Source organism: Pseudorca crassidens, chromosome 15, assembly GCF_039906515.1.
Source record: "Pseudorca crassidens isolate mPseCra1 chromosome 15, mPseCra1.hap1, whole genome shotgun sequence".
NCBI classification, from domain to species: Eukaryota; Metazoa; Chordata; class Mammalia; order Artiodactyla; family Delphinidae; genus Pseudorca; species Pseudorca crassidens.
Genome location: NC_090310.1, coordinates 21695964 through 21721198, shown reverse-complemented (window position 1 = coordinate 21721198; position 25235 = coordinate 21695964). Strand labels below are relative to the sequence as shown.

The following is a 25235-nucleotide window of genomic DNA, read 5'->3' as shown; positions in this document are numbered from 1 at the left end:
CTTCTGGCTATTGTGGACACCGTCCTGGCAATGTGCATGAAGAAGTACCTTTGAAAAAAATGGATGAAGCATTATTTTCCCCCAAGAATAGATTTTAAGCTTACTTCAAAAAATGTCGACAATTACAGAAGGATATGGAGAAAAGGAAAAAGTCATCCACATTTTACCACTGCTAATACTTAGGTATGTAACTCTATGGTCTTTTTCTACGAACACCACACACACTTAAAAACAACCTGAGATTGAAGTATAAATTATGTTTGTAACCTGCTTTTACTACTTAATATGTCATGTACATTTTCCATATCAAACATAAAGATCTCCATTACCATTTTTAGGGTTGCATAGTATTCAATGTCTAGATAAATCAGTGTTTAACTGTTCCCTAATGACGGACATTAATATAGCTTCCTGTTTATCATCATTATAAACAATAATCTGATGGACATTCTTGTACATTTCCCTGGTTAACTCTCAGGATAAATTTCTGGAGGTAGAAATTCTGAGTCAAAGGGAATAGTGATCTAAATAAGAATGTCACTGTGTAGCAATTGGGAGTTTACAGGTGGAGAAACTGAGGAAAAGCAATTTGCCCAAGCTGGGTGTCAGGGCCAGGGCCAGACTGAGATACCTAGATGTCTGCAGTCCATGTTCCATAACAGGTGATAATGCTTAAATTCTGTGCAAGTAGTGGGGTGGCACTTGAAATATTTATTTATGTGTTGTTTTTTATGTCTTTGTGTCTTTATGATATAACTTGAGGAGTAATCTTCATTCCCTGTCATAGGTGTCTGAAATATTGTTGGTTAGAGTAGTGGTTTCCCCAACTTCCTTGATCAAAACGATCACATGGGGCTCTTGTTAACATCACAGATTCCTGGGGCCCACCCAAAAGCTGCTGAATCAGGCTCTCTAGGGGAGGGGCCTGGGGTACTGTATGTTTAACAAGCCAGGTGAGTCTTATGATCAGGAAAATTTGGGAAATATCTGGAGGGAGGCAGGCAAGAAACTGAATGATTGCCAGTGATTAACTAACTTCTTTATGGGAATCAGTTGATTATATACTAGTGGAATGGGGGAGAGGGAGCAAAATCCAGGATCAGCAGGGTTTTGAGGATAGAGATGGTGAAAGGATTTAGATTCTGAGCAGAAGCATGATAGCAATAGTTACTCCTAAGCATATTTTCCGAAAAGTGGGACCTTTTCTACAACTGTGAAGGTAATTTGCTACCACGATGGTTAAGGCTATGATAAGAAGACCATTGGAGAGATTAGAAGACCATTCCAGCCATTAGAGGATGGAATGCAGGAGCAAGATTCAGAGAGACCTGTTAAGAAGGTGGTCAGAGAGGTAATAGATTAATGTGTTGCTCCTGCTTCCCAGGCCCCACCCACAGGCTTGCTTCCCCCAATACTGTACCTTTTTTCCAGAGTGTGGGGTCTTGCCTTGGAAAAGGCAGCTCTGGTCAGAGCCCTAAACTGGGGGCTCTGGGAGACTAAGGGGCAGCACAAAGGCCCTGAGCAGGAGGCATGGAGAGAAGGAGGACCACTGTGAGAGCTGGTGAGGGTGGTGAGTGCACCAGAGATTAATTTCACTTGCCTTGCCTGACCCAACCAATGCTGTGTTTGGGACAGTCACTGAACAACTAGCTCCAGGCCCCTAAGAATCAATTCTGCATAAGGGCACAAGGATACAAATGTGTTCAGTGTAGCCAACTTTGAGAATGAGGAAGACATGGCTCTCTACAATAAGAAGGTGTCTCATATCACTAGTTAGGAAAACTAAAACCTTTACAAAAATAATAGATCCTTAATATTTTACTAAATAAACCGTAGGATCTCTTTCAGATGTATTTCTGTTTTCCACATTCTTTTCAGTGAGACTTTTTAACTGTGTTTATAACTACAATGTGTTCCCTCTCCTCTTCTGTGAATGCCCTGGTCTCTGCTTGACGTATGAGGCCTCTTCTCACCTGTTGCTGATCACCAGGCATTTCTTGAAGAGAGTTTTAGGTTTTAATGCATAACAACAATGCATATTTTTGCCTCCTTTGGGCAGGTGCCCTCCTCACTTTCTGAAATGCAGTTCTTTCAAACAATAGTTCATAATTCTGAATTTCCAATCCCGTTGCCTTACTTTCCACAACAACTGTAAAAGTATTAATTGAAGATGACCTAACTGTTATCAGCAGGAGATGGTTAGATAAACTCTGGAATACTGTTCAGATACTAAAATAAATCTATGGATTCAACTGGATCTATAAATGCTGATATTAAAGACATCCACAATGAATTGGAGTATTCGAGCTGTATGATTAGTATGTTGTCATATTTTACTTAGAAAAAGAAAAATGAGAAACGTGTGTATTTTCTATCCATTTATGTGTCTATGTGTGGGTATAGAAATGTGTGTGTGGCCAGGGAGCCAACACGTTACCTGAGGGAGGAGACAGTGCAGGCATCCAGGCAGTCCACACCCATCCATCTGTGCTGGACATTCACAACTGTCGTCTGTTCTGATTTGTTTGTGCTCTTGCTGTACTGGTTATAAATATGTGTGATGCATCATTCCCAGAATAGGAATAGGGAGATGAGAGACTCATACTTTTTTTTTTTTTTTGGCATCTTTATTGGAGTATAATTGCTTTACAATGGTGTGTTAGTTTCTGCTGTATAACAGAATGAATCAGCTATACATATACATATATCCCCATATCCTCTCCCTCCCACCCTCCCTATCCCACCCCTCTAGGTGGTCACAAAGCACCGAGCTGATCTCCCTGTGCTATGTGGCTGCTTCCCACTAGCTACTTTACATTTGGTATCATACTTTTTTTTTAAACTTCATTCACTTCTGTATTGATTGAGTTATCCTGGTGATAAATAACCAATTAAAGTAATTTAAAAGTGATAACAGTAAACCTGATTTGTATATAAGTGATCTATAGAAGCTATAGAATTAAAGGCCGATGAATTCAAGCTTCATGGTATAAAGGTATATTGCCCAAGTGAGTAGATTTGGTTCATGAGGCTTTCAAAGTCCAACTCCCGAATATAAAATAAGGAAATTAAGCCTAAGAGGTTCTGTGACCTGCCCAAGGTCATTACAGAAAGTTAGTAGCAGAGCTCCAGGGAGAAACCAGATCTTCTGATACCTACTCCCAGGCTCATTCTAATTCATTATGATTTTCTGTGTGTGTGTGCTTGTGTGTGTATGAGGGGGTGTTTTAAAACTCAGTGCTTCTCTTGCAGTTCACTTAGCTTTAAAAGTACAAGATGGCATTAATTAGACTTTAGCAGTATTAGATAAATAAGAAATACAGAATTTTCTATCAGGCTAACATAGCTTAAAATAGCTTTCAAATATGAAATATGAATGTAACTTGGAAAAATAAGATAGACTATGTTAATAAGAATGTTCTTGAGCATCATATAGTAGTTCCTTTAACTATACAATGTAACTATACAAAGTTAATGTCATTTTCCGCCTTTGGATCTTTAGACAGATCAAAATTGAATGAGCCTTGTAACGGTGATGGATTCAGAAAGAAATAGGACAAGGGCATAAAAGGGTTCATTGATCTGTTAATGTAAAAATAGGGCAGCTTAGATAAATGAATGACAGAGAAGTCTCAGAAGTCCTAAATAAAAGCTCATTTACATACAAATATTAACACAGATTATAGGTAGTAGCTAGGGTAATGGTTACCATAGAAATAAAGAAAATGCAATACAGCGTAGTCCTTTTAGTTGATAGAATATGAAATGTTAAAGTTCTTAAGGTGATACGGTAGGTTAATTGTAAAGGTGCCAATCTTCCACCCCTCCCTGGACTCCCATCCTTGGCAGCACGGTTTGCAGTTAGCCTGGTCCTCCTACCCGCTGAATCTGACTGGCTTCGTAACTTGCTTTGGCCAACGAATGTGGTGGAAGTGATGGTATGCCAGTTCTGAGACTAGGTCTCTTGAGGCCTGTACACATATGCACTGTCTCTTAGCATTCGGCATTCACTGTGACAACAGACCCAGGGTATCCTGCCGGATGATAAACAATCACAAGGAGCAGAGACAGGTCACCTAGGCCGAGGCCATCCTAGAGCAGCTAGTTCCCAGCTGACCTGCCAGTTGACTGCTGATGAATGAGTGAGCCAAGCCGAGGTCAGCTGAGCACAGAGGAGTTGACTGTAGACTTGTGAGCTAAATCAATGCTTATTCTTTTAAGCCACTTAATTTTGGGTGTTTGTTAAGCAGCATGACTGTGGCAGTACTTGTCTGTGACTATTATTTAGAATTCCTGTTTCAAAATGAGCCCAATTTTACATTATGAAACTGTGGGTATTCTCCGAGGGAGCATTTACTGACCAACTATAAAACTGTGAAGTCTCAAAAGAAGCAACACACACATTTGTCCAAGTGCAGACAAAGACTCTCTTTAAGGGGTTTGCATTCTGATGGGAGAGACCAAATGACTACTTATGTAACAAATAAAACCTAAGCATAAATAAGTAAACTTAAATACACACAGGTATATTCTTTTCTGTCTGGTATCCTTTTCTCTTCTTTTGGTAGGAACTCTCTTTCCCATTAGATATAGTCTTGGTGAGACTTTCAGTCTAGCTGCCTCCATCACCCTTTGGACAAATGGTAGACACATGACTAAAGCTAATCGAACAAGATCTATGGAATTTCAGTCTTGATCAGGGTAACCCAGGTTGAAACTCAGCCCATTTCCTGAAGGGTTGTCTCTTATTCAAGTAACTCCTAATTCTGTTAAATCTCCCTTCACTAAATCTCTGTAATCCACCCCTTTCCCTTCGGGTTTCCCTGCAGGTTTTATAAATCCATGCCTTTATAATTCACATTTCACACAGAGTACTGGGAAAGAGTAGGTGGTCCTCAGAAACGCTGTGATTTGATGAGTCTCTGCAGGAAAGAGGGAAGGGAATTTTTGTTCAGGTCCATTGTGTATAGGTCCTGTGCTGGACACCGATGTATAAACCTTCAAGGTAGGAATAAGGAAAGGAAATTAAGGCTCCTCACGGTGAATTTCCCCCAAGTTGATAGCTACTAAGTAGAAAGCTGTTATGGAATGAATTTGTCCTCCTCAAAATTTTTTTATATTTTATTGAAGTATAGTTGACTTAAATGTTGTGTTAATTTCTGCTGTACAGCAAAGTGATTCAGTTATACATAAGTATATATATTCTTTTTCATATTCTTTTCCATTACTGTTTATCACAAGATATTGAATATAGTTCCCTGTGCTATACAGTAGGACCTTGTTGTTTATCCATCCTATAAATACTAGTTTGCATCTGCTAAGTCCGAACTCCCAATCCTTCCCTCCCCAAACCGCCTTCCCCCTTAACAACCACATAGAGAAAGTCTGTTCTCTATGTCTGTGATTCTGCTTCTGTTTCATAGATATGTTTATTTGTGTCATTTTTAGATTCCACATATAGGTGATATCATATGGAATTTTTCTCTTTTTGACTTACTTTATTTAGTATGATAATCTAATCTAGTCCATCCATGTTGCTGCAAATGGCATTATTTCATTCTTTTTTATGGCTGAGTAATATTCCATTGTATATATGTACCACACCTTTTTTTTTAAGTAAATTTATTTATTTGTTTATTTTTGGCTGCATTTGGTCTTCGTTGCTGCATAAGGGCTTTCTCTAATTGCAGCGAGCAGGGACTACTCTTTGTTGCGGTGCGTGGGCTTCTCATTGCGGTGGCTTCTCCTGTTGTGGAGCATGGGCTCTAGGTGTGCAGGTGTCAGTAATTGTGGCTCGCAGGCTCTAGAGCGCAGGCTCAGTAGTTGTGGTGCACAGGCTTAGTTGCTCTGCAGCATGTGGGATCATCCTGGACCGGGGCTTGAACCCATGTCCCCTACGTTGGCAGGCGGATTCTTAACCACTGAGCCACCAGGGAAGTCCCTGTACTACATCTTCTTTATCCATTCCTCCGTTGATAGACATTTAGGTTGCTTCCATGTGTTGGCTATTGTAAATAGTGCTTCAATGAACATTGAGGTGTATGTATCTTTTCGAATTATGGTTTTCTCTGGATGTATGCCCAGGAGTGGGATTTCCGGATCATATGTTCATCAGTGATATTGGCATATAGTTTTCTTTTTTTTGCAGTATCTTTGTCTGGTTTTGGTTTCAGGATAATTATGGCCACATAGAATGAGTTTGGGAGTGTTCCTTCCGCTGCAATTTTTTTGAAACAGTTTCAAAAGAATAGGTGTTAACTCTTCTCTAAATGTTTGATAGAATTCGCCTGTGAAGCCATCTGGTCCTGGACTTTTGTTTGTTGGAAGTTTTTTAATCACCATTTCAATTTTAGTACTTGTGATTGGTCTGTTTATATTTTCTATATCTTCCTGGTTCAGTCTTGGAAGATTGTACCTTTCTAAGAATTTGTCCATTTCTTCCAGGTTGTCCATTTTATTGACATATAGTTGCTTGTAGTCGTCTTTTATGATTCTTTGTATTTCTGTGTCCATTGTAACTTCTCCTTTTTCACTTTTAATTTTATTAATTTGAGCCCTCTCCCTTTTTTTCTTGATGAGTCTGGCTAAAGGTTTATCAATTTTGTTTATCTTCTCAGAGAACCAGCTTTTAGTTTCATTGATCTTTGCTATTGTTTTCTTTGTTTCTATTTCATTTATTTCTGCTCTGATCTTTATGATTTCTTTCCTTCTACTAACTTTGGGTTTGTTTTGTTTTTTTATAAATTTATAAAAATTTATAAAATTCTACTTTGTTCTTCTTTTTCTAGTTTCTTTAGGGGTAAGGTTAGTTTCTTTAGGGGTAAGGTTAGATTGTTTATTTGAGATTTTTCTTGTTTCTTGAGGTGGGATTGTATTGCTATATACTTCCTTCTTAGAACTGCTTTTGCTGCATCCCACAGGTTTTGGGTTGTCGTGTTTTCATTGTCAATTGTTTCTAGGTATTTTTTGATTTCCACTTTGATTTCTTCAGTGGTCCATTGGTTACTTAGTAGCATATTTATTTAGCCTCCATGTGTTTGTGTTTTTTACAGGTGTTTTTTTTTTCCTGTAATTGATTTCTAATCTCATAGTGCTGTGGTCAGAAAAGATGCTTGGTACGATTTCAATTTTCTTAAATTTACCAAGGTTTTATTTATAACCCAAGATGTGATCTATCCTGGAGAATGTTCTGTGTGCACTTGAGAAGAAAGTGTATTCTGCTGCTTTTGGATGGAATGTCCTATAAATATCAATTAAGTCTATCTGATTTAAAGTGTCATTTAAGGCTTGTGTTTCCGTATTTATTTTCTGTCTGGATTATCTGTCCATTGGTGTAAGTGGGGTGTTAAAATCCTCCACTATAATTATGTTACTGTCGATTTCCCCTTTTATGGCTGTTAGCATTTGCCTCATGTATTGAGGTGCTCCTATGTTGGGTGCATATATATTTACAATTGTTGTATCTTCTTCCTGGGTTTATCCCCTGATCATCATGTAGTGTCCTTCCTTGTCTCTTGTAACAGTCTTTATTTTAAAGTCTATTTTGTCTGATATGAATATTGCTACTCCAGCTTTCCTTTGATTTCCATTTGCTGGGAATATCTTTTTCTATCCCCTCACTTTCAGTCTGTATGTGTCCCTAAGTCTGAAGTGGGTCTCTTGTAGACAGCATACATACAGGTCTTGTTTTTGTATCCATTCAGCCAGTCTATATTTTTTGGTTGGAGCATTTAATCCATTTACATCAAGATGGCGGAGTAGAAGGATTTGGATCTCACCTCCTCCCACAAATACATCTACAAATGGAACAGTTCTCACAGAACACCTGCTGAACACTAGCAGAAGACCTCAAAAACCTGAAAGGACAAGAAAGATCTCCATGTAACCAGGTAGGATGAGAGGAAAAAAAAAAAAGAGGAAGTGGGATGGGACCCGCGGCCTTGGGAGGGAGCTGAAAAAGAGGAAACATTCCCGCACACTGTGGGAAGCTGCCTCACTGGCAGGGAGACCAGCTGTGACAGAAAGTGAGCTTCAGAGGCTCAGAGGAGAGGACCACAACTGGTTGGTGGCAGGCAGAACAGAGAGAGACTTACACAGACATTTGTGCCACCACCCTGCTCATCGTGGCCTGAGACACGAGTCCGCTGTTTGTTATGGGTGGGGCTGGGAGCCAAAACTCGGCGTTTAGAGGACAGACCCCGGGAGAGGAGTGCTGTTGGCTGCATGGAGACAGCCTGAAGGAGCTGGAGCGTGCTACAGCCGCAACGGGGGTTGTTTGTGAAAGAAACCCGGGCCACGACAGAAGTGAAGCGCCGTTGTTAAGTGGCCACAAAGGGAGGGGTGGTGCTGCCTTGGTAGCTTTTTTCTCCATGCGCCACTCCCTGCCTACAGGGGCTCAGGGAGAGCGCATCCCAGCCGCCAGCTCAGCAGGCTTCTGTGCCCCAGCTGCCACCTCGGGGCCTCCCCCCTCGGTGGCCTCCCATGCCCCAGTCGCTGCCTCGGTAGGCTCTGGGAGCAGATGCCACCCGGTTGCCCACACTCAGAGACAGGGCTGGAACCACAGCTGAGTCCCAGGGCCTGGGCGGCTTAGGCAGCAAGGCTGGATGAAATCTCTCCCCGCTGGCTGCACAAGCACGGATTTACACCTCCACGGCCGGCTTTGTAAAGTCAGCGCCTGCAGGACACCTGAGTGGACAACGGGTGCTCCTGTGGCTGGGCTGGTTCTGGCTTAGCAGCTGCGGGCTTTGTGGGCACCTGCACACGGGGCCTGGGCTGGGCCAGGGTGTGAGCTGGCTCCGTAGCACTCATAGCGGGTCCAGGGGCATGCCTACTGCAGTCCTCGGGCCTGATTTCAGTGGACCTGCACTGGTTGCCTTGTAAAAACAATACCTGATAGATACCAGGGCCAATTGCTGGCACTCCCAAGGTTGAGACCTGGCCAAGGCAGTGCCAACGACAGTGTACTTTGTGAGCCTACACAGCGGGTGACAGGTGACACAACAGAGCACATTCACTGGTGAACATCTATGGTGGAGGAATACTCAGTGGCTCCTCTCCCAATGGGAGAGCTCCAGTCCCACCTCCCTCACACGACAGCTCGGAACCACAGCTCAGAAATGGATCTGGGGGCCTCTATTCCAATAGCTAGGGAAGAGACCTGGCCCATGACAACCACATAGCAAAGAGGAGGCCCCGCTCAATGTCCAGTGCAGGCTCTGGTCACCGCAACACTAGTCACACCTCCTGTCAAGGGGATAATGGCCAGCATACACCGAGGAAAGAGGTGGCAGCCAGCCACACTAAAAACAGCCCTCGCACCAAAAAATATTAAATCCACGCAGGCTACACAAGGGCACTCCCACATAAAAATAGCCCTCCAAGACCACGGTATATAATTGTTTCTCCTAAACTTATGGAGCAAGAGACATAAGTAAAATGAAGAAGCAGAGGAACCACTCCTAATGAAAAGATCAAGAGAATTTCCCTGAAAGAACAATGTAATAGACCTCTTCAGTCTAATAGACACTGACTTTGAAAAAAGAGATAATGAAAATACTGAAGGAATTGCAAATGACTATTGATAGAAATGCTGATTACTATAAAAAGGAACTAGAAACTATAAAAAGAAACCAAGAAAAATTAGAGAACTCATTTGCCGATATGAAAGCTGAGCTAAGGGCAATGAATAGCAGAATAAAAAATGCAGAAGAATGGTTAAATGATCTGAAAGATAGAATAATGGAAATCACCCAATCAGAACAGCAGATAGAAAGCCAAACGAAAAAAAAAAAATGAAAGCAATATAGGAGACTATGGAATAACATAAAGCGTGCCAATCTATACATAATAGGGATCCCAGAAGGAGAAGAAAGAGAAAAGGGATTGAAAATGTATTTGAAGAAATTATGACTGATAACTTCCCAAACCTAACAAAGGAAACAGATATCCAGGTACGGGAAGCATAGAGGGTTAATATACTTGAATAACAGGGTAACCACAAATCAGAAACATACAGTAGATTCACAAAAACCAAAAAGAAGAGAACATAAGCATAATACAAAAGAAAATCATCAAACCAAAAAAGGGAAAAGAAAAGGAAAGGGATAAAGAAGAAATATAAAATCAATAGGAACACAACATTTAAAATGGCAATAAATATATATCTATCAATGATTACCTTAAATATTAATGGACTAAGTGCTCCAATCAAAAGACAGAGTGGCATATTGGATAAAAAACAAGAGCTTATAATATGCTGTTACAAGACACCCACTTTAGGGCAAAGGACACGCATCAATTGAAAGTAAGGAGGTGGAAAAAGATATTTCATGCAAGTGGAAATGACAAGAAAGTGGGAGTTGCAATACCCCTCAAAATTAATGTTGAAAAGAAAAAAAGAAAAAAAAATTAATGTTGAAGCCTCCCCCCCAAAAACCAAGGTACTTCAGAATGTGATTGTGTTTGGAGCTAGGGTCTTTACAGAGGTGATTAACTTAAAATGAGGTCATTAGGGTAGGCCCTAATGCAATATGACTGGTGTCCTTATAAGAAGAAGGAATTTGGGCATAGGCATATACAGAGGGAAGACAACGTGAAGACGCAGGGAGAAGATGACCTTTTACAAGTCAAGGACAGAGGCCGGGAACAAATCTTTCCCTCATCACCCTCAGAAGAAACCAATTCTGCCGAAACTTGGATCTCAGACTTCTAGCTTGCAGAACTCTAAGCAAAAAAAAATCTGATGTTTAAGCCACCCACTTTGAGGTACTATTTATGGCAGCCTTAGAAAACCAGTATAAACTCCCAGATTGAAATACAGCTCTGTGTGACTATAAAATATATACTCTTTTTACTGTGTTGCAAGGTATAGGATGATAAAACCCCCAGGACCAAGTTGTTGTTCTTATTATCAAAAAGAAAAATGCAGAGGAAAGAGAAGAATGTTTAAGAAAATGCAGGGTCTAGTTTCTAACTTAAGAATCTATGTTCTTAGCCATACTGTACTCTGGCTTTATTTCAGTGCAATGCTTGACATTCACATTTTCCTGTCTTCTCAGTCCAACTATCAGCTTTGAGAAAGTTGAATGGTTTTGATGGTATTTGATGGTATCTGCTTAACAGTGCTATACCACACCTCCCTTGTGGTAAATTCTGCCATCTTGAAACAAAATGGCCACTGATGTAGGTTTCCCAGTGATCATTGTTCCTGAAGTTTTTATAGGACTTAAACTTTGTGTGAGGATTTAGGTCATATGATTATGTTGATTGAGGTCTTCAATTCATAAAACCATAATTAATTAGGAAGGGGAAAAGACATAAGATAAAAGGAAATTTGTCCAGCTAACAAAGTCAGTTAATTCAAGCATGGAATTTAAATTCATAGCCCCTGCTTAGACTATCTAATATTCACATTTTAAAGAATTTGTTTTTGGAAACCTTTATAAAACTCTCCACTGTTAAAATGTACTGCCATCTGGGGTTTAGCATTTATAAAATGTGCAGTTAAGAGATGCCAAGAGATTCCTCATGCAAACCAGATGGTATAATAACAGCTCTATTTTTCTGGCAGAAAAAAATAGGACTTTGAGTGTCTTGAAACTTATGTGAATAAATTAAGCCCAATCAATACCTCAGGGACATTACAATTTCAATACTCAACTTATCCACCTAAATATTTTCATAAATGTTTTCATTTGGAGAAGAAAAAACAAAAGGGAAGACAATGGTTCTTTTGATAGCTTCATGTTTGTGTTTAAACAATGCTTCTAAGGAAAACAACACCAATGATCTTCAGTGTGGGAAAGAAAGTCTCTGTATTTTAAGAGTTATATATGAGTTTAAATGACAAGCAGGATTGTTGAAATCTCTTTTGAATAGAAAAAGTCCACATCAAATAGGTTGAACAGTTTTATTACAGTGATAAAGAGGAAAAAATACACATGTAAGTGACATTTCTTAATAATCCATATGAAAATGTCTTTACCTCAACAGATATATTTCTCATAAACCCATTCAGCACATGCAGTGGTGTGTTAACGATGCTTGGTTCTGCTCTTGCCTGATTCCTCTAAGTTTTCTGGGTAACAACAGGGCTTTTGTAATCCCCTTTATTTTCATTTACTTTCTGCTATTGTTTTTATTTTCAATAGAATTCATAATAAGATGCTCATTAGATGAAGTAATCTTGTTAAAAGCAAATGTTCTGCTTGGATATTTTGTTTTTCCTTATTACATAAAAATGTGCTTCCCTACCATACAAGTGAATTTCCTCTGTAATTAGATGTGAGTAGCTTTGAAGAACAAATAATGTCTGCTTTTGAAAGCCAGACCTCTTGCGGTGCAGGGGGCAATCCCATTAATAAAAATATAGGTTGCACAAGCTGTTGAATTTCTTTCCCAAATAGCAGTGAATGGTTTTTCAGAACAAGGGAGAAGTTTGTTTTTCACTTTGCTGGCATTGGTTTTTCGTGGGGTAGACTGGAATTATCAACCACCACTAGTCTTTGTCCCTTCTTTTCCTCTGCCGAAGCAAGGGAACATACAGGATTCTGTTTTATAGATAGGTCAAAGCCCTGGATAAATCGTCCATTCAAGGACTACTTGGCCAGGATTGCATTCATGGTATATGGGACTCCTGTTCAGACCACTCAGCTATCAGGTAGCTGCTATTAAAGCAGGAGAGGTCACAGAATTATAAACACAACAATGAAGAGTTGAAAATGGCATTGCTCTATGGGAAAGAGGAGACCCACTGGTGAGAGAATCTCTCCAAATGCTGTCCCTGGAAGCTCGTTAACCCCGTTTTCCTATGAGTCTTTGGCAAAAAGAAGTGGTGTCTAGGCAGAAGGGGTCTCAGAGTTACATTCTTGGGGATCCTGGTAATAGGCTGAGTTTCTAGAGTTTTAGAAAAACCAAGGAGGAAATAGAGTCTACCCCTCTGAACCTAAGTAGCAACCAGAACAACACAGAAGACACTTGCAGGATGTTTCTCGAAAGTTATACTAATATTGCAGGAGTGTAGTGAGTTGAGGGCAGCAGGGTTGATTCCAACAGGATGGTTGATGAGGGCCTTAACTTGCTAGCTAATAGAACAATACAAGGGAGGGTCATCACCACTTAAATCTAATCCTCAAAATCTCTGTGTATATGGCAGGTCTTCTCTGACCTTCCAAGCGTCCAGCAGCATACTGTTGGAACAGACTCAAATACTTATTTCCATAAGAAAAAAACAGTCAAAAGTCACAATTGCCCCACAATTATCCAACCCCTCATAAGGAATTCGTGTCTACATTATACGTAAATCTGTGTTAGTTATTTTCATTAATCTTGGCCCTTACCATCTTCTACCAATTTTGCTTTCTTTGGGCTTTGGGGAATAAGGAAGTAGACCAATTATTGAGCTATAGCGCTCTCTCCCTGTCCCCTAAGCCACAATCACACTACTTCCAGTTTGTAATACCATGCTTTATAGTCTGTAAGGAATTTTTTAAATCTCATTTCACCCTTATTCCTGTAAGCTTAGGTGATGATGATAGGATCATGAGCAATTTCCTCCAATTTTATCCACAAAGAAATAGAGACTCAAATAGATAGTATAACTTGTCCCAGACCATATGGACTCTAGGCCTTCTAGCTCCAAGTTCAGCCCTCTTTCTCAACCTCATCTTGAAGGGATGAAGTAAGGAGGATCTTCAGATTCGTAAAGATTTGTTTCTGCTTTCCCTCTCCCTCCCCATCCATTCTTCTCTCAAGGAAAAGCCAGAGGGTGCCAATATCTTCACCATAAAAAAAAAAAAAAGCTCAGTTTTTTAACATTTCATAGGAGAGTTTAAGTCCAAGTCGTAAGTACTACTGGAGTTGAGAAACTCTTCCTTCTCCTCTTTGTCTTGCATTTCCAATTCTTATTCCCCTCCTCTATAATTGTTCTGTCCTCCTTTTCCTTTGCTTCTACCCTAATTCTTATCATTCTGCTCTTCTCATCATTGGTATCATTATCATTAATATCACCATCATCATCTCTGTCTGGCAGCAGACTCCTTGTTTGATTGGCACTTAGCATTCTATTACTGTAGAATAGAATAGAATACTGTATAATAGAACAGAGTGTTCTCTTCTATTAATCCATCTTTGAGAAGCCCTTTCTCAGGTTACGTAAGATTTTCTATTTAGAGTACATTAGTGAATGCAATTGTGTCTAAATTAAAGTGGCTCGTGCAAAAATGATAGAGCAACAGTGTTACATTGTTCTCAAAGTGCCCACAATCATGTTTGGATATTTCACTTTCTCTAGGCTAAAAAAATTCCTTTTTTTTTTTAACAAACAAATAATGCTGCCTTCCAGGCTTTGCTTCTACAGCTTCCACTGTTGTTCTCATAGAAACCAAAAAAAGGAACACACATTGACCTTTAGAGCTAATTATTGTGAGGAATTTGCAGATGAAAGCTTTGTACTATTTCAGAGTGGGCAGATAATTTATCTTGGACTAAAGACTTGGACAAAAAGAGATAAGAGGAATAAACAGTCACAGACTTCAAATATATACCTTCCTCACATCAATTACATGGACTATTATCCAAGCATATTAAATATTTTATAATAATATGGGAAATATTTATGACGTATTAAAGAGAAGAAAAATTACAATGCAAAATGGTATTTGATGATGAAAATGATGTAAAAGTTATATCACAAGAGAACATGTGAACAGTTAATCAGTTGTATAAGGATGATGGTTTCTAATTTTATTGCAGTGTCTTCAGAGAACATGGTCTACATGAAGCCTATTATTTGATGTTTGTTGAGGCCTGCACCGGTTCTATTAAGTGGGCAATTTTTATAAATATTCTCGTGTGCTTGAAAAGAACATGCATTTTCTATTGAGTGCAGTGTTCTATATAGGATTGTTAGATAAAGCTTCTTAATTGTGTTCAATTTTTTTATACCTTTCCTAATCTTTAGTCTGACTGATATATAACATTAAGGAGTTATGTTAAAATCTCCCACTATGATTGCAGATTTGTTCTTTCTCATTAAATTCTACTACTGTTTGTTTTCTCTATTTTGAGGTTATGCTATTAGGTACATACAAGTTTAGGAGCATCATATTTTCTTGATGAATTTTCCTTTTATCATTATGTATTATCTCTCTTTATCCCTGGTAATATTTTTGGCTTAAACTATTTTTTTGTCTGATATAAATATAGCTGTACCAATTTGTTGTTGGTATTTGCTTGATATAACTTTTACATTTTTTACTTTCAATTTTTTTTGCAATTTTATATTTTAGATGTCTGTTGTAAATAAGACATACCTCAGTCTTCTAACTGGTGAATTTGGTCTGTTTACATTTATTTTGATTGCAGATAAATTTGGACCATGTTTTTGGTCTTATATTGTGCTCTTTATTTACACTAATTTTTCTATGCTTTTCCTTCTTTCCGTAAGGTGGAAGTTTAAGTTAAGGATTTGAGATCTTCTTTTCTAACACAGGCATTAAAAACTGCAAATTTCCCACGTCAGTTTTGTTTTAACTGCATCCTGTAAATTTTGCAACGTTTGCTTTCATTTTCATTAAGTTCAAAATATATCTGATAAAATTTTGTATCTAGAATATATAAAGAACTCCTATATAACTCAATAATAATAAGACAACCTAATGAAAAAATGAGTAAAGAATTTTTTTAGAAGATGTAAGAATGGTTAAATAAGCACATAAAAAAACATGTTCAACATTGTTATTCATTAGGGAGATGAAAATTTAAACCACAATCATACCACATCACACCCACTAGGATGGCTGAAAATGAAAAGACAGATAACAAATGCTGCAAGGACATGGAGAAATTTGAAGCCTCATACATTGCTGATGGAAATGAAAATCGTACAGTCACTTCGGAGAGCAGTTTGGCAATTTCTTAAAAAGTTAAATACAAATCGTCATGTAATTCAGCAATTCCATTCCTCGGTATATACCCAAGAGACATGAAAATATATGTCCACACAAAGACTTGTATGTTCATAGCAGCATTATTCATAAAAACAAAATGTGGAAACAATTCAAATGTCCATAAACTGTTGAATGAATAAAGCCAATGTGGTATATTAGTATAGTAGACACTATTCAGAAACAAAAAGGAAGGAAATATTGTTACATGCTATAAAATGGATGAACCTTAAAAAATTATTTTAAGCTGAAAAAAAGCTAGACACAAAAGACTATACATTGTATGATTCTATTTATATGAAATGCCTACAAACAGCAAATCTGTAGAGACAGAAAGCAGATTAGTAGTTTCCTGGGGCTGGGAGTAGGAATGAGGATTGACTACAAATTAGCATGAGGGATATTTGGGGGGTTATGGATATGTTATAAAATTGGATTATGGTTGTTACCAAACAGAAGTTGGGTCTGCTCACCCTCAGTGCAGCAAAGCCAATCTACTGAAAATACAGCATTTATTGCAGGGTGCCAAGCAAGAAGAATGGGCAGCTTCTGCTCAAAAGACCCAAACTCACCAATGGCTTTCAGGGAAAGGTTTTTAAACACAGTGTAAGGGAGAGGGTTGCAGGGTGTGCGATCAGCTCATCCACAATTCTCTTATTGGTTGATGGTGAGGTAACAGGGTGATATTTTGGGAATCTCAATCATCAACCTTCTGGTTCTAACTGGTCTGGGGTCTATGTGCTGGTGGTCAGCATGCAGTTAACTTTTTTCACCTGGTGAGGGTTTTAGTATCTGCCAAACAACTCAAGGATATGGTTCAGGATATTATCTATAGTCCTTGAGAAGGAACTAAAGGCCCTTGACTTTGTTTTATGGCTAAACTGTTATTATTTTGATTTGCTTGATGGTTTTTCCTTTGTTTCTGTCTTTGCTCCCCTCTCTGATTAAGTTTGCTCTTTAGAACTCGGGGAATGCCTAGGAGCCTACAGCTTTTCTATAAACAAGAGGTGGGGGACTAGGTGAGGAGGGGGTCTTTCCCTGGGGAGGCCCCACAGGGTCCTGCTTAGTTTCATGGTGATACTTACAGAACTCTAAATTTAGTAATGATCATGGAATTGTACACTTAAAATGGGTGAATTTCATAGTTTGTGAACTATACCTCAATACAGCACTTTAAAAAATAGACCTCTCCAGGGAGCTAGACTAGTTCTGAGTTGTTTTGAAATTATTTTCTACGTTCTGTGCCTAGATGACCAATATTACATTCAGGACTTGTTAAAGGACAGAAAAAAAAACAGTGCCTCAAAACATTCAAGATGAACACAGCAGTCCTCGGTATTCAATGTCATGGCTATTCCAGAAAGAAAAGGTCTAAGTTCAGTGCTGTGAACCTTTCTGGCTGCCTTCCATGGAGGGAGGTTGGAATGAGCTTTGCCCTGGGCTGACACTCTTCCTTGTCACTTATTAACAAGCTTCGTGGGAAGGCTGCTTCACTGACATCCTGCTCTGCCTGGAGAGTGATATTTGACAAAGCTTTGGTGAGCAGAAGAAATGTCCACTCGCTACCACCAAGCTGCTAGTGATAGCTACCTGGAACTTCTGAAAGAGGCCACCAAGAGAGATCTGAATCTTTCTGATGAAGATGGCATGACTCCCACACTCCTGGCAGCCTACCATGGGAACCTGGAAGCCCTAGAAATAATCTGCAGCAGAGGGTAATATCAACCTGATGGTCTTGATTGGAAACTGTTTATGGTAGGGTTTTGCAGACAGCAGCAAGAGGCAGGGAAAAAGTGAAACTACTTTGCTTTCTTTCTAGTCTGTGTAAAAAATTGTCTTTTTAGAGAAAAGGAGAAAATTCTCCAGAGATGCTCTCTTTTCACTCTGAGAACCGGCACCATGTGTTGGCTGATCCTGTATGAGCCACACACACACAGATCCTGAACTCTAAGGCACTATTATTTGTCTTGGGGGAAGATATTTTAATTCTGTGTCTTTAAAAATCTTTTCCGGGCTTCCCTGGTGGCGCAGTGGTTGAGAGTCCGCCTGCCGATGCGGGGAACACGGGTTCGTGCCCCGGTCCGGGAAGATCCCACATGCCGCGGAGCGGCTGGGACCGTGAGCTATGGCCGCTGAGCCTGCGCGTCCGGAGCCTGCGCTGCGCAACGGGAGAGGCCACAGCAGTGAGAGGCCCGCGTACCGCCAAAAAAAAAAAAAAAGGTGCCGTGTTTTACAGGCTTTTGGCACATATTGTGCCAGGAAATTTGAACCACTTTATGCTTCCTCCAGCATTGTTTATTTCCTCACACTCCTGCCAAAACTGAGTAGTAGTATTCTTTTTATTTGTTGCCTATCTGATAGGCAAATAGATGGTGGTGCGTTGTTTTCACTTGCATTTATTTGATTACTAGTGAGTCTAAATATTCCTTGCTATGTAGAAAAACATTTCTTGAAAGAATGATTTATTTTCTGAGAACAACTCCAAAAAAATCAAATCAACTTCAAAAGGAGAAACTGAAATGGAACAGATTCTCAGAGTAATTTAATATAAGCAAATTGCCTATTTTGTGACAGTAATAGCAATCCAGCTCTAAAAATTATTGCCCAAATGTACTAATCTACAAAAAAGCAAGGGCAAAATATGATTACTTAAAATCTTTTCATTGAGTTTATCTTTTGGGAAAAAAAGGATAGGAAAAAAGTCAAATCAAAATTTTATGAATTTAGCTGAAGGAAACGATATATTGAATAACATCAGTATTGGACTCAGATCATCAAATGAGTTTGTGACTATCTGGACAGGTATGTGTAATGGTTCTATCAAGAAATGTGAAGGATATCAGGGATTGAAAGACAAAGACTGATTTTAGAAGGACCCCCAACTTGTCAATAGTAAACATTTTGATTTAAGTTGTACGTTAATTTGGAAAGTTGTCTGTAAACAGAATTTATTTCAGGTGGAAATAGCTTAAATGCACCAGGGAAACTCATGAATCAGCTTACTGACAGTTTCATCTTTAAATTTGGAATTTTGTGTTTCTTAAGAGAAGAACAGTCTTTGGGGTCACCTCAGATTTTCTTCATGTTCTTCCTATCTTGAAGGATCGTTTAAGGTCCCTCAGGATGGGAAAATTCCACTATTTTATGACCTGAAGCATGTAGATTTAACCCAAACTTTTTAATACCTCTAACATCCTTACCACAGTTCACTCCTCTCAATAATTTCTCTTTTAACTTACCCAGTCTAATTTCAGGCAAACTTAATCCATATGTTTATGTTTACAGTAATGTCTTAGATGTTTTACAATCCCTCTTTTATGTCTTTTGACTGTGGTGTTTGGTTAAAATAAATAAGAAGTGAAACTCCATCTTTGGGGGTGAGGTACTGTGCTCCCCTAAGATATACAACTATTTTAAGGTTGAAAGAGGTTTCCTTTGATCCGAGACAATTAAATCAGGAAAAAGGCTGTGCAACAGAACTGTGTTATTTAATATATTTGCTTTCCTTAGATTCAATTTTATTTTCTTTCCTTCCTCTTTGAACTTATTTCCCTTCCCTTATCTCTGGTCACACTGAAGTATACTCCTGGTGCCACAAATATGTAACATCACCTATATGTGCGTCTGCTTACACTGTTCTCTCTGCTCAGAAGGAAGTTGCCAACTGCCAGCTTATGGCTGGATCTAGCCCACAAATGTGTTTTATTTGGACTTCACTGTATTTTTCTCTTAAATTTGAGCCAACATTTAAAAATCAAAAAGCTTCACATGAAATTCTGGATTTCTGGCTTTGTTTGGAAAATGGAAACTCTGGCAATATTGTGTCTGCTTTTATTCAAGGTAGCAATCAGCCACAGCTGATCAATGTCTATTCTTTTAGATGGAACTTGCACTTAATTATGACTTTGTTGAAAGAACAAACCTGGCCCCATTAAGTTACTTACATTACATTCTTGGCTTCTTTAGGTTGAGTTTGAGACATCTGCTATGAGATATGGATGATATAAAGGACAAAAGACACAAAGGACAAAAGACACAGGTTTTGCCCTCTGAGACATATTATCTAGTTGGGGGCAGGGCATATTTGACAAATTAAGACTATAAGTGTTAAAAAGCCACAAGAGTCATCGCAGTGCTGCAGGAATTTACTAGATGGGTGTGAGAAAAAAATAAATATATGAAATTAAGGATTTTGAGTTTAGAGACAAGGGAAATGGTAACAGGTAAAGTTTATTGAGTACTCATTCTGTACCAAGCACGTTTCTAATGCTGTATGTATGTTGACTGATTCACGTAATAGTTCTATGAGTAGGTAATATTATCCTAAATTTATAGATGAGGACTCTGAGTCCTAGAAAAGTTGAACTTGAGGCCTCACAGCAGGTAAAAGGGAAAAGCTGAGGTGAGTTAACGTAAGATCATATTGTGTTGGAGACCAGTAGACTTGGAGGCAGGCCTGATCCAAAGTGTATTGCCCGTGTACTGGTGGGAAAATCAATTACGTGCTTGGAGTCTTATTTTACCCCTCTGATAATTCTTTTCTTCTCTAAGAGAAAGATGGTGCTTGTTGGTGGTGGGGTGGGGGGCAGAGAATGTGTAAGTGCTTTGTAACCAAAAAGCATGAAGAAGCCAAGGATTCCCATGGAGGAATTACAAATCTGATTCACCAAATTATAGGACACTGGTTGGGTCACCGTAACCAGTACAGCTCTCAACCTGCAGTGAGCCTAACCTGGGGATCTTGTTAAACTTCAGTTTCTGATTCAGGAGGTCTGGGATGCGGTCCAAGATTCTGCAGTTCTAACAACTTGCAGGTGATGTTACTGCTGCTGCTGCTGCTGGTCCAGGGACCAAATTTAAGGGGCAAGGAATGGAAGGGCCACAGTGCATTAACATGCCAGTTGCAAGGGCATGGACCTTCTCTCCTGTTTCCACCTGATACTTACCAGGAATGTTAAGAGGCCTTCTCAGGCTCTCTCTCCTGCCATCCCATGGGGCCAGCCTGGCCAAAGTTTACTGAGATCCTGATTTTGGAGTCTAGACTAGGGCAAAGGAAGATGCCCTTTAGTACCTGTATTATCAGAGTTCTCAACAGTGGCTTGGGGTCAGAGCCATAGTTAATAAGTTATTACTTTACTTTTCATTTGTGCCTGTTTGTAACTCAAGGCCTCACAGGAGAAGGGCAAGGGGTGGGGGTTAGAGCCTGGGGCAGGATTCCAGTAGATATTCATTCCTCAAATCTTTTTTATCTACCATGTACCCAATTCTGTGTCAGGCATGGGGTCCCTGGCCATAATGCTATCTAATAATGCCCCCAATTCTACCTTAAACCATTGCAGAACTACTCATAATTATGTGGAAATAAACTGAGGAATCAGTAGACTCTTTGTACAAATATTAGTTGTATTAGACACTGTTTGCTTCCTGCCCAGTATCCATTCTTCTCTTTTTTTTTTTTTTTTTTGGAATACATTTTTTTTTAATTAATTTATTTATTTTTGGCTGTGTTGGGTCTTCGTCGCGGGCTTTCTTTAGTTGCGGTGAGTGGGGCTACTCTTCGTTGCGGTGCGCAGGCTTCTCATTGTCGTGGCTTCTCTTGTTGTGGAGCACGGGCTCTAGGCATGCAGGCTTCAGTAGTTGTGGCACGCGGGCTCAGTAGTTGTGGCTTGCAGGCTCTAGAGCTCAGGCTCAGTAGTTGTGGCGCACGGGCTTAGTTGCTCCGCGGCCTGTGGGATCTTCCCAGGCCAGGGCTCAAATCCATGTCCCATGCATTGGCAGGCAGATTCTTAACCACTGCACCACCAGGGAAGCCCCATTCTTCTCTTCTTTCTTGCTGATGGGGAACCAGTTTTGTTCAGTTTTCACTTCCCTACCTGTGACTCAGAGGAGGGTAGCAGTGGTGTACTGGAACTGTAACTGAGCAAGTGGGCTCATTGCCCACTGTGCAATGGAAAGACCAAGGCAATGGTCTTTTGCAGAGAGAAAAGGCTTTATTGTGGGGTGGAAAACAAGGAGACAAGAGGCACTGCTTTAGATCTGGCTCCTTGACTGGCATTTGAATGGAGTATTTATCTTGGAAGTGGGGAACAAGAGGGGGAGGGTGCTCAGAAATGATTGATGGAAAGTAAGTGCAAGTTTCAACGTAAGTTTTGAGAGTTCAAGGGTTCCCTGCACAGGCCAGACAGTCCTTCATGCCTCTTCATGGGTTGCATGTACAATTTCAGAGGTGGAGGAGTCCAGTACATAACATGCAGTGGATTTTCAGCCTGTGGCATTCAGAGTGTGCTCTCAGTCATTCTAGTCCCTCAGTGAGCCCGTGTGATGCTCATGCTCAATTGGAGGGGCTGTCAGCAAGTTGTTTGCATATCTGTGGTTTCCCTGATACTCTGCGAAACAAGCTTGGTGTCCTCCATGTTATGATTTTTGTTTCTATCTTGTTTCTACCTTAGGGACCAAGATCCTTTAAGGTACAAGGTATAGTTTCAGAACCAGCTCTTACCAGCTCAGGAGAGACGACTGCTAAATTTTAGGAAGTTTGAATCAGATAAACAATCCATTATTAAAAATAAAATTATATAAACTTAAAATTTAATAAACTATATTAAAAAGGTAATACTCAAAACTTACTACTTTCTAATTATTTTACCACATTTTACTGTTATCTTTGCTCTTAAGATTACGCACATCTATTAAATATCTATGTGGTGGGAATAATTTATACTCAATTGACTGTGCACCTCTTCCAAATTCTGTGTCCAGTAATGTCACATTAGGAGCTTGAAATGTGCTATGGTTGTGTGTTTACATCACAGAAATTGGCGCATGCTGTATAAATCAGAGCTTGATTTTTTTCCTGGGTGAGCTGGTTGTTAACATTTACCAGCACACCACGGGGTCATGCTATACAGGGGAAAAATCTAATTGATTTAAGATAAACAAGGTAGCTCTATTTCCTTTCCCTTAGGCACGTGGCCCAATTCTGGCCAATGAGACAAGAAAGTTGCTCATGTTGGGAGTTTCTTAGAAAGCTTTTCTTGCTTCTAACGAGGAGATACAGGGTAGATATGGGCTCTTTCTGTTTCTGGCCATGTGATGTCTGGATGTGACATACGTGGACGTTCAGAAGTTATCTTGTAACAGTGTCAAGGCAGGATTAACATGCATTTTGTTCTTTTAGTTTTTATTTTTTAGACCTCATGTTCAGAGAAAAAAATTAGCATGTATTTTTTATATTTTCTCTTCTAGAGGGGATCCTGATAGATGTGACATCTGGGGAAATACTCCTTTACATTATGCAGCCTCCAATGGTCATGCCCACTGTGTCTCATTTCTGATCAACTTTGGAGCCAACATCTTTGCCCTGGACAACGATTTACAGTCTCCACTGGACGCTGCTGCCAGCAGAGAGCAGAGTGAATGTGTTGGTCTCTTGGATAATGCTGCCACCGCCCAGAACATCATGAACCCCAAGAAGGTCACCAGGCTGAAGGAGCAGGCTCAGAAGAATGCCAGGAGGCAGATCAAAGAGTGTGAGAGGCTCCAGGAGAAGCACCAAAATAAGATGGCCCGCACCTACAACAAGGAGGAATCTGGGACTCTTTCTTCTTCCAAGGGCACTTTCTCCAGGTCATCCCTTTCCAATGTTTCTGCTTCCAGCACATTTGGGTCACTGTCTAAGGGCATTAAAGACACCTTTAAATTAAAGTTCAAGAAGAACAAAGATACAGCAGAGCCGTTAGGGAAGGAGAGAACAAGTGGGCCGAAGAATGTGATGGAAGTGTTCAGAGAGGAGGACGAAGACCCCTTCTCAGGGGACTTCAAAGAGAAGCTCCAGTTCTCAGTAAAGGCGGACAGCTGTGTGCAACACGAATCCATTCTCAACCGTCCAGGTCTAGGAAATGTTGTTTTTAGAAGGAACAGAATATTGAGCCCTGAAGACATCTCAGACAGCAAGAGGGAGTTGGGGTTGAAAATGCCCAGTGAATTGCTTCAGAGACAAGGAGGACCTGAGGCTGATGAAGAGGGAGCGGAAAACCACCATGAAGATGATCTGCCTTGGGATGAGGATGAAGTGGAATGGGAGGAAGATGTGGTTGATGCTACTCCCCTGGAAGTGTTCTTGCAGTCCCACTACCTGGAAGAATTCCTTCCTATTTTCATGAGAGAGCAGATTGATCTGGAAGCTCTGCTGCTTTGCTCTGATGAGGACCTTCAGAGCATACAGATGCAGCTGGGTCCCAGGAAGAAAGTCCTTAGTGCCATAAACAGAAGGAAGCAGGTGCTACAACAGCCTGGGCAGTTGGTCGACACCAGCCTCTGATGGACTGTTGGGTCAACTGGGTGAGTCTGCAGCAGTGGCGTGATGCAGGTGTGGTGAGTCTGCAGGTGTGGCCCACTGGAAACATTTCAGGCATTACCCACTCTCTACCCAGTACCAGACTACTGGGTTTCTAGGGTTTTGGAGGTGTCCATCTAAGAGGCCCAAATTCTACTCTGAGAAATACTCTATACCTGTCCACATAAACCGCTAATGAGAAACTCAAGGAGACCTGGGAATAAGAAAATGACATTTCTCTTCAATTATCTTTTTGATATTTTTGAATACAGAAAGGATTAAATGGATGACAGAGAAGGGAAAAAACTTTCTTCACTTTCCTAACTCTGGATTTAAAATTATAATCTCTCATCACATTAGCTGCTGCTTAATTTCTGATCCTCATAGCTAGGGATTCGAACTCCAGTTCTGTCCTTAGCTCTATGACTTTACCTGTTGGTGGAGACTAAAGTTCCTCCATTGGCCCGTGGCGTGATGCCCAACTTAAACGTGTCTAACCCTTCAACAGATGTTTACATGTTTACAAGTAATAGAAATGGGTCTATAGTACTCCTGCCTGGGAACAGAGAGAGGATGGCAGGTAGAGAGAGAGAAGAAAGAAACGGAATGTAGGGTACCTGTATGGACTGAATTTGCTCCCTCCAAACTTCTTATGTTGAAACCGTAATCCCTAGTGTGACTGTATTTGAAGATATGACCTTTATTAAAGAGCTGATTAAAGTTAAATGAGGTCATAAAGGTGAGGCCCTAATTCCATATGACTGCTGTCCTTTGAAGAGGTAGAGACACTGGAGATGTGCACACACACAGAATAGGCTATGTGAAGACACAGCAAGAAGGCAGCCATCTGAAAGCCAAGGAGGAAAGCCTCAGGAGAAATCAAACCTTCTATCACCTTGATCTTGGACTTCCAGCCTCCAGAGCTATAAGAAAATAAATTTCTGTTGTTTAAGCCA

The 25235-nt window shown here is 40.0% G+C and overlaps 1 protein-coding gene across 5 annotated transcripts; it reads left to right on the top strand.

The window, feature by feature from the left end:
- Positions 1-44: 44 nt before the first annotated feature.
- Positions 45-25235, top strand: ANKS4B (ankyrin repeat and sterile alpha motif domain containing 4B). 5 transcript variants are annotated; one of them, XM_067706461.1, is made up of 5 exons: positions 53-183; positions 7704-7889; positions 15446-15515; positions 17417-17659; positions 23190-25235. In XM_067706461.1, the coding sequence occupies exons 4-5, from the start codon at positions 17496-17498 to the stop codon at positions 24262-24264; spliced, it is 1239 nt and encodes a 412-aa protein (XP_067562562.1). In that variant the 5' UTR covers positions 53-183; positions 7704-7889; positions 15446-15515; positions 17417-17495; the 3' UTR covers positions 24265-25235. The 5 variants fall into 5 exon arrangements, with proteins under 5 accessions (XP_067562563.1, XP_067562560.1, XP_067562562.1 ...); XM_067706460.1 differs by having other exon boundaries at positions 17194-17659; XM_067706462.1 differs by lacking the exon at positions 7704-7889 and having other exon boundaries at positions 45-183.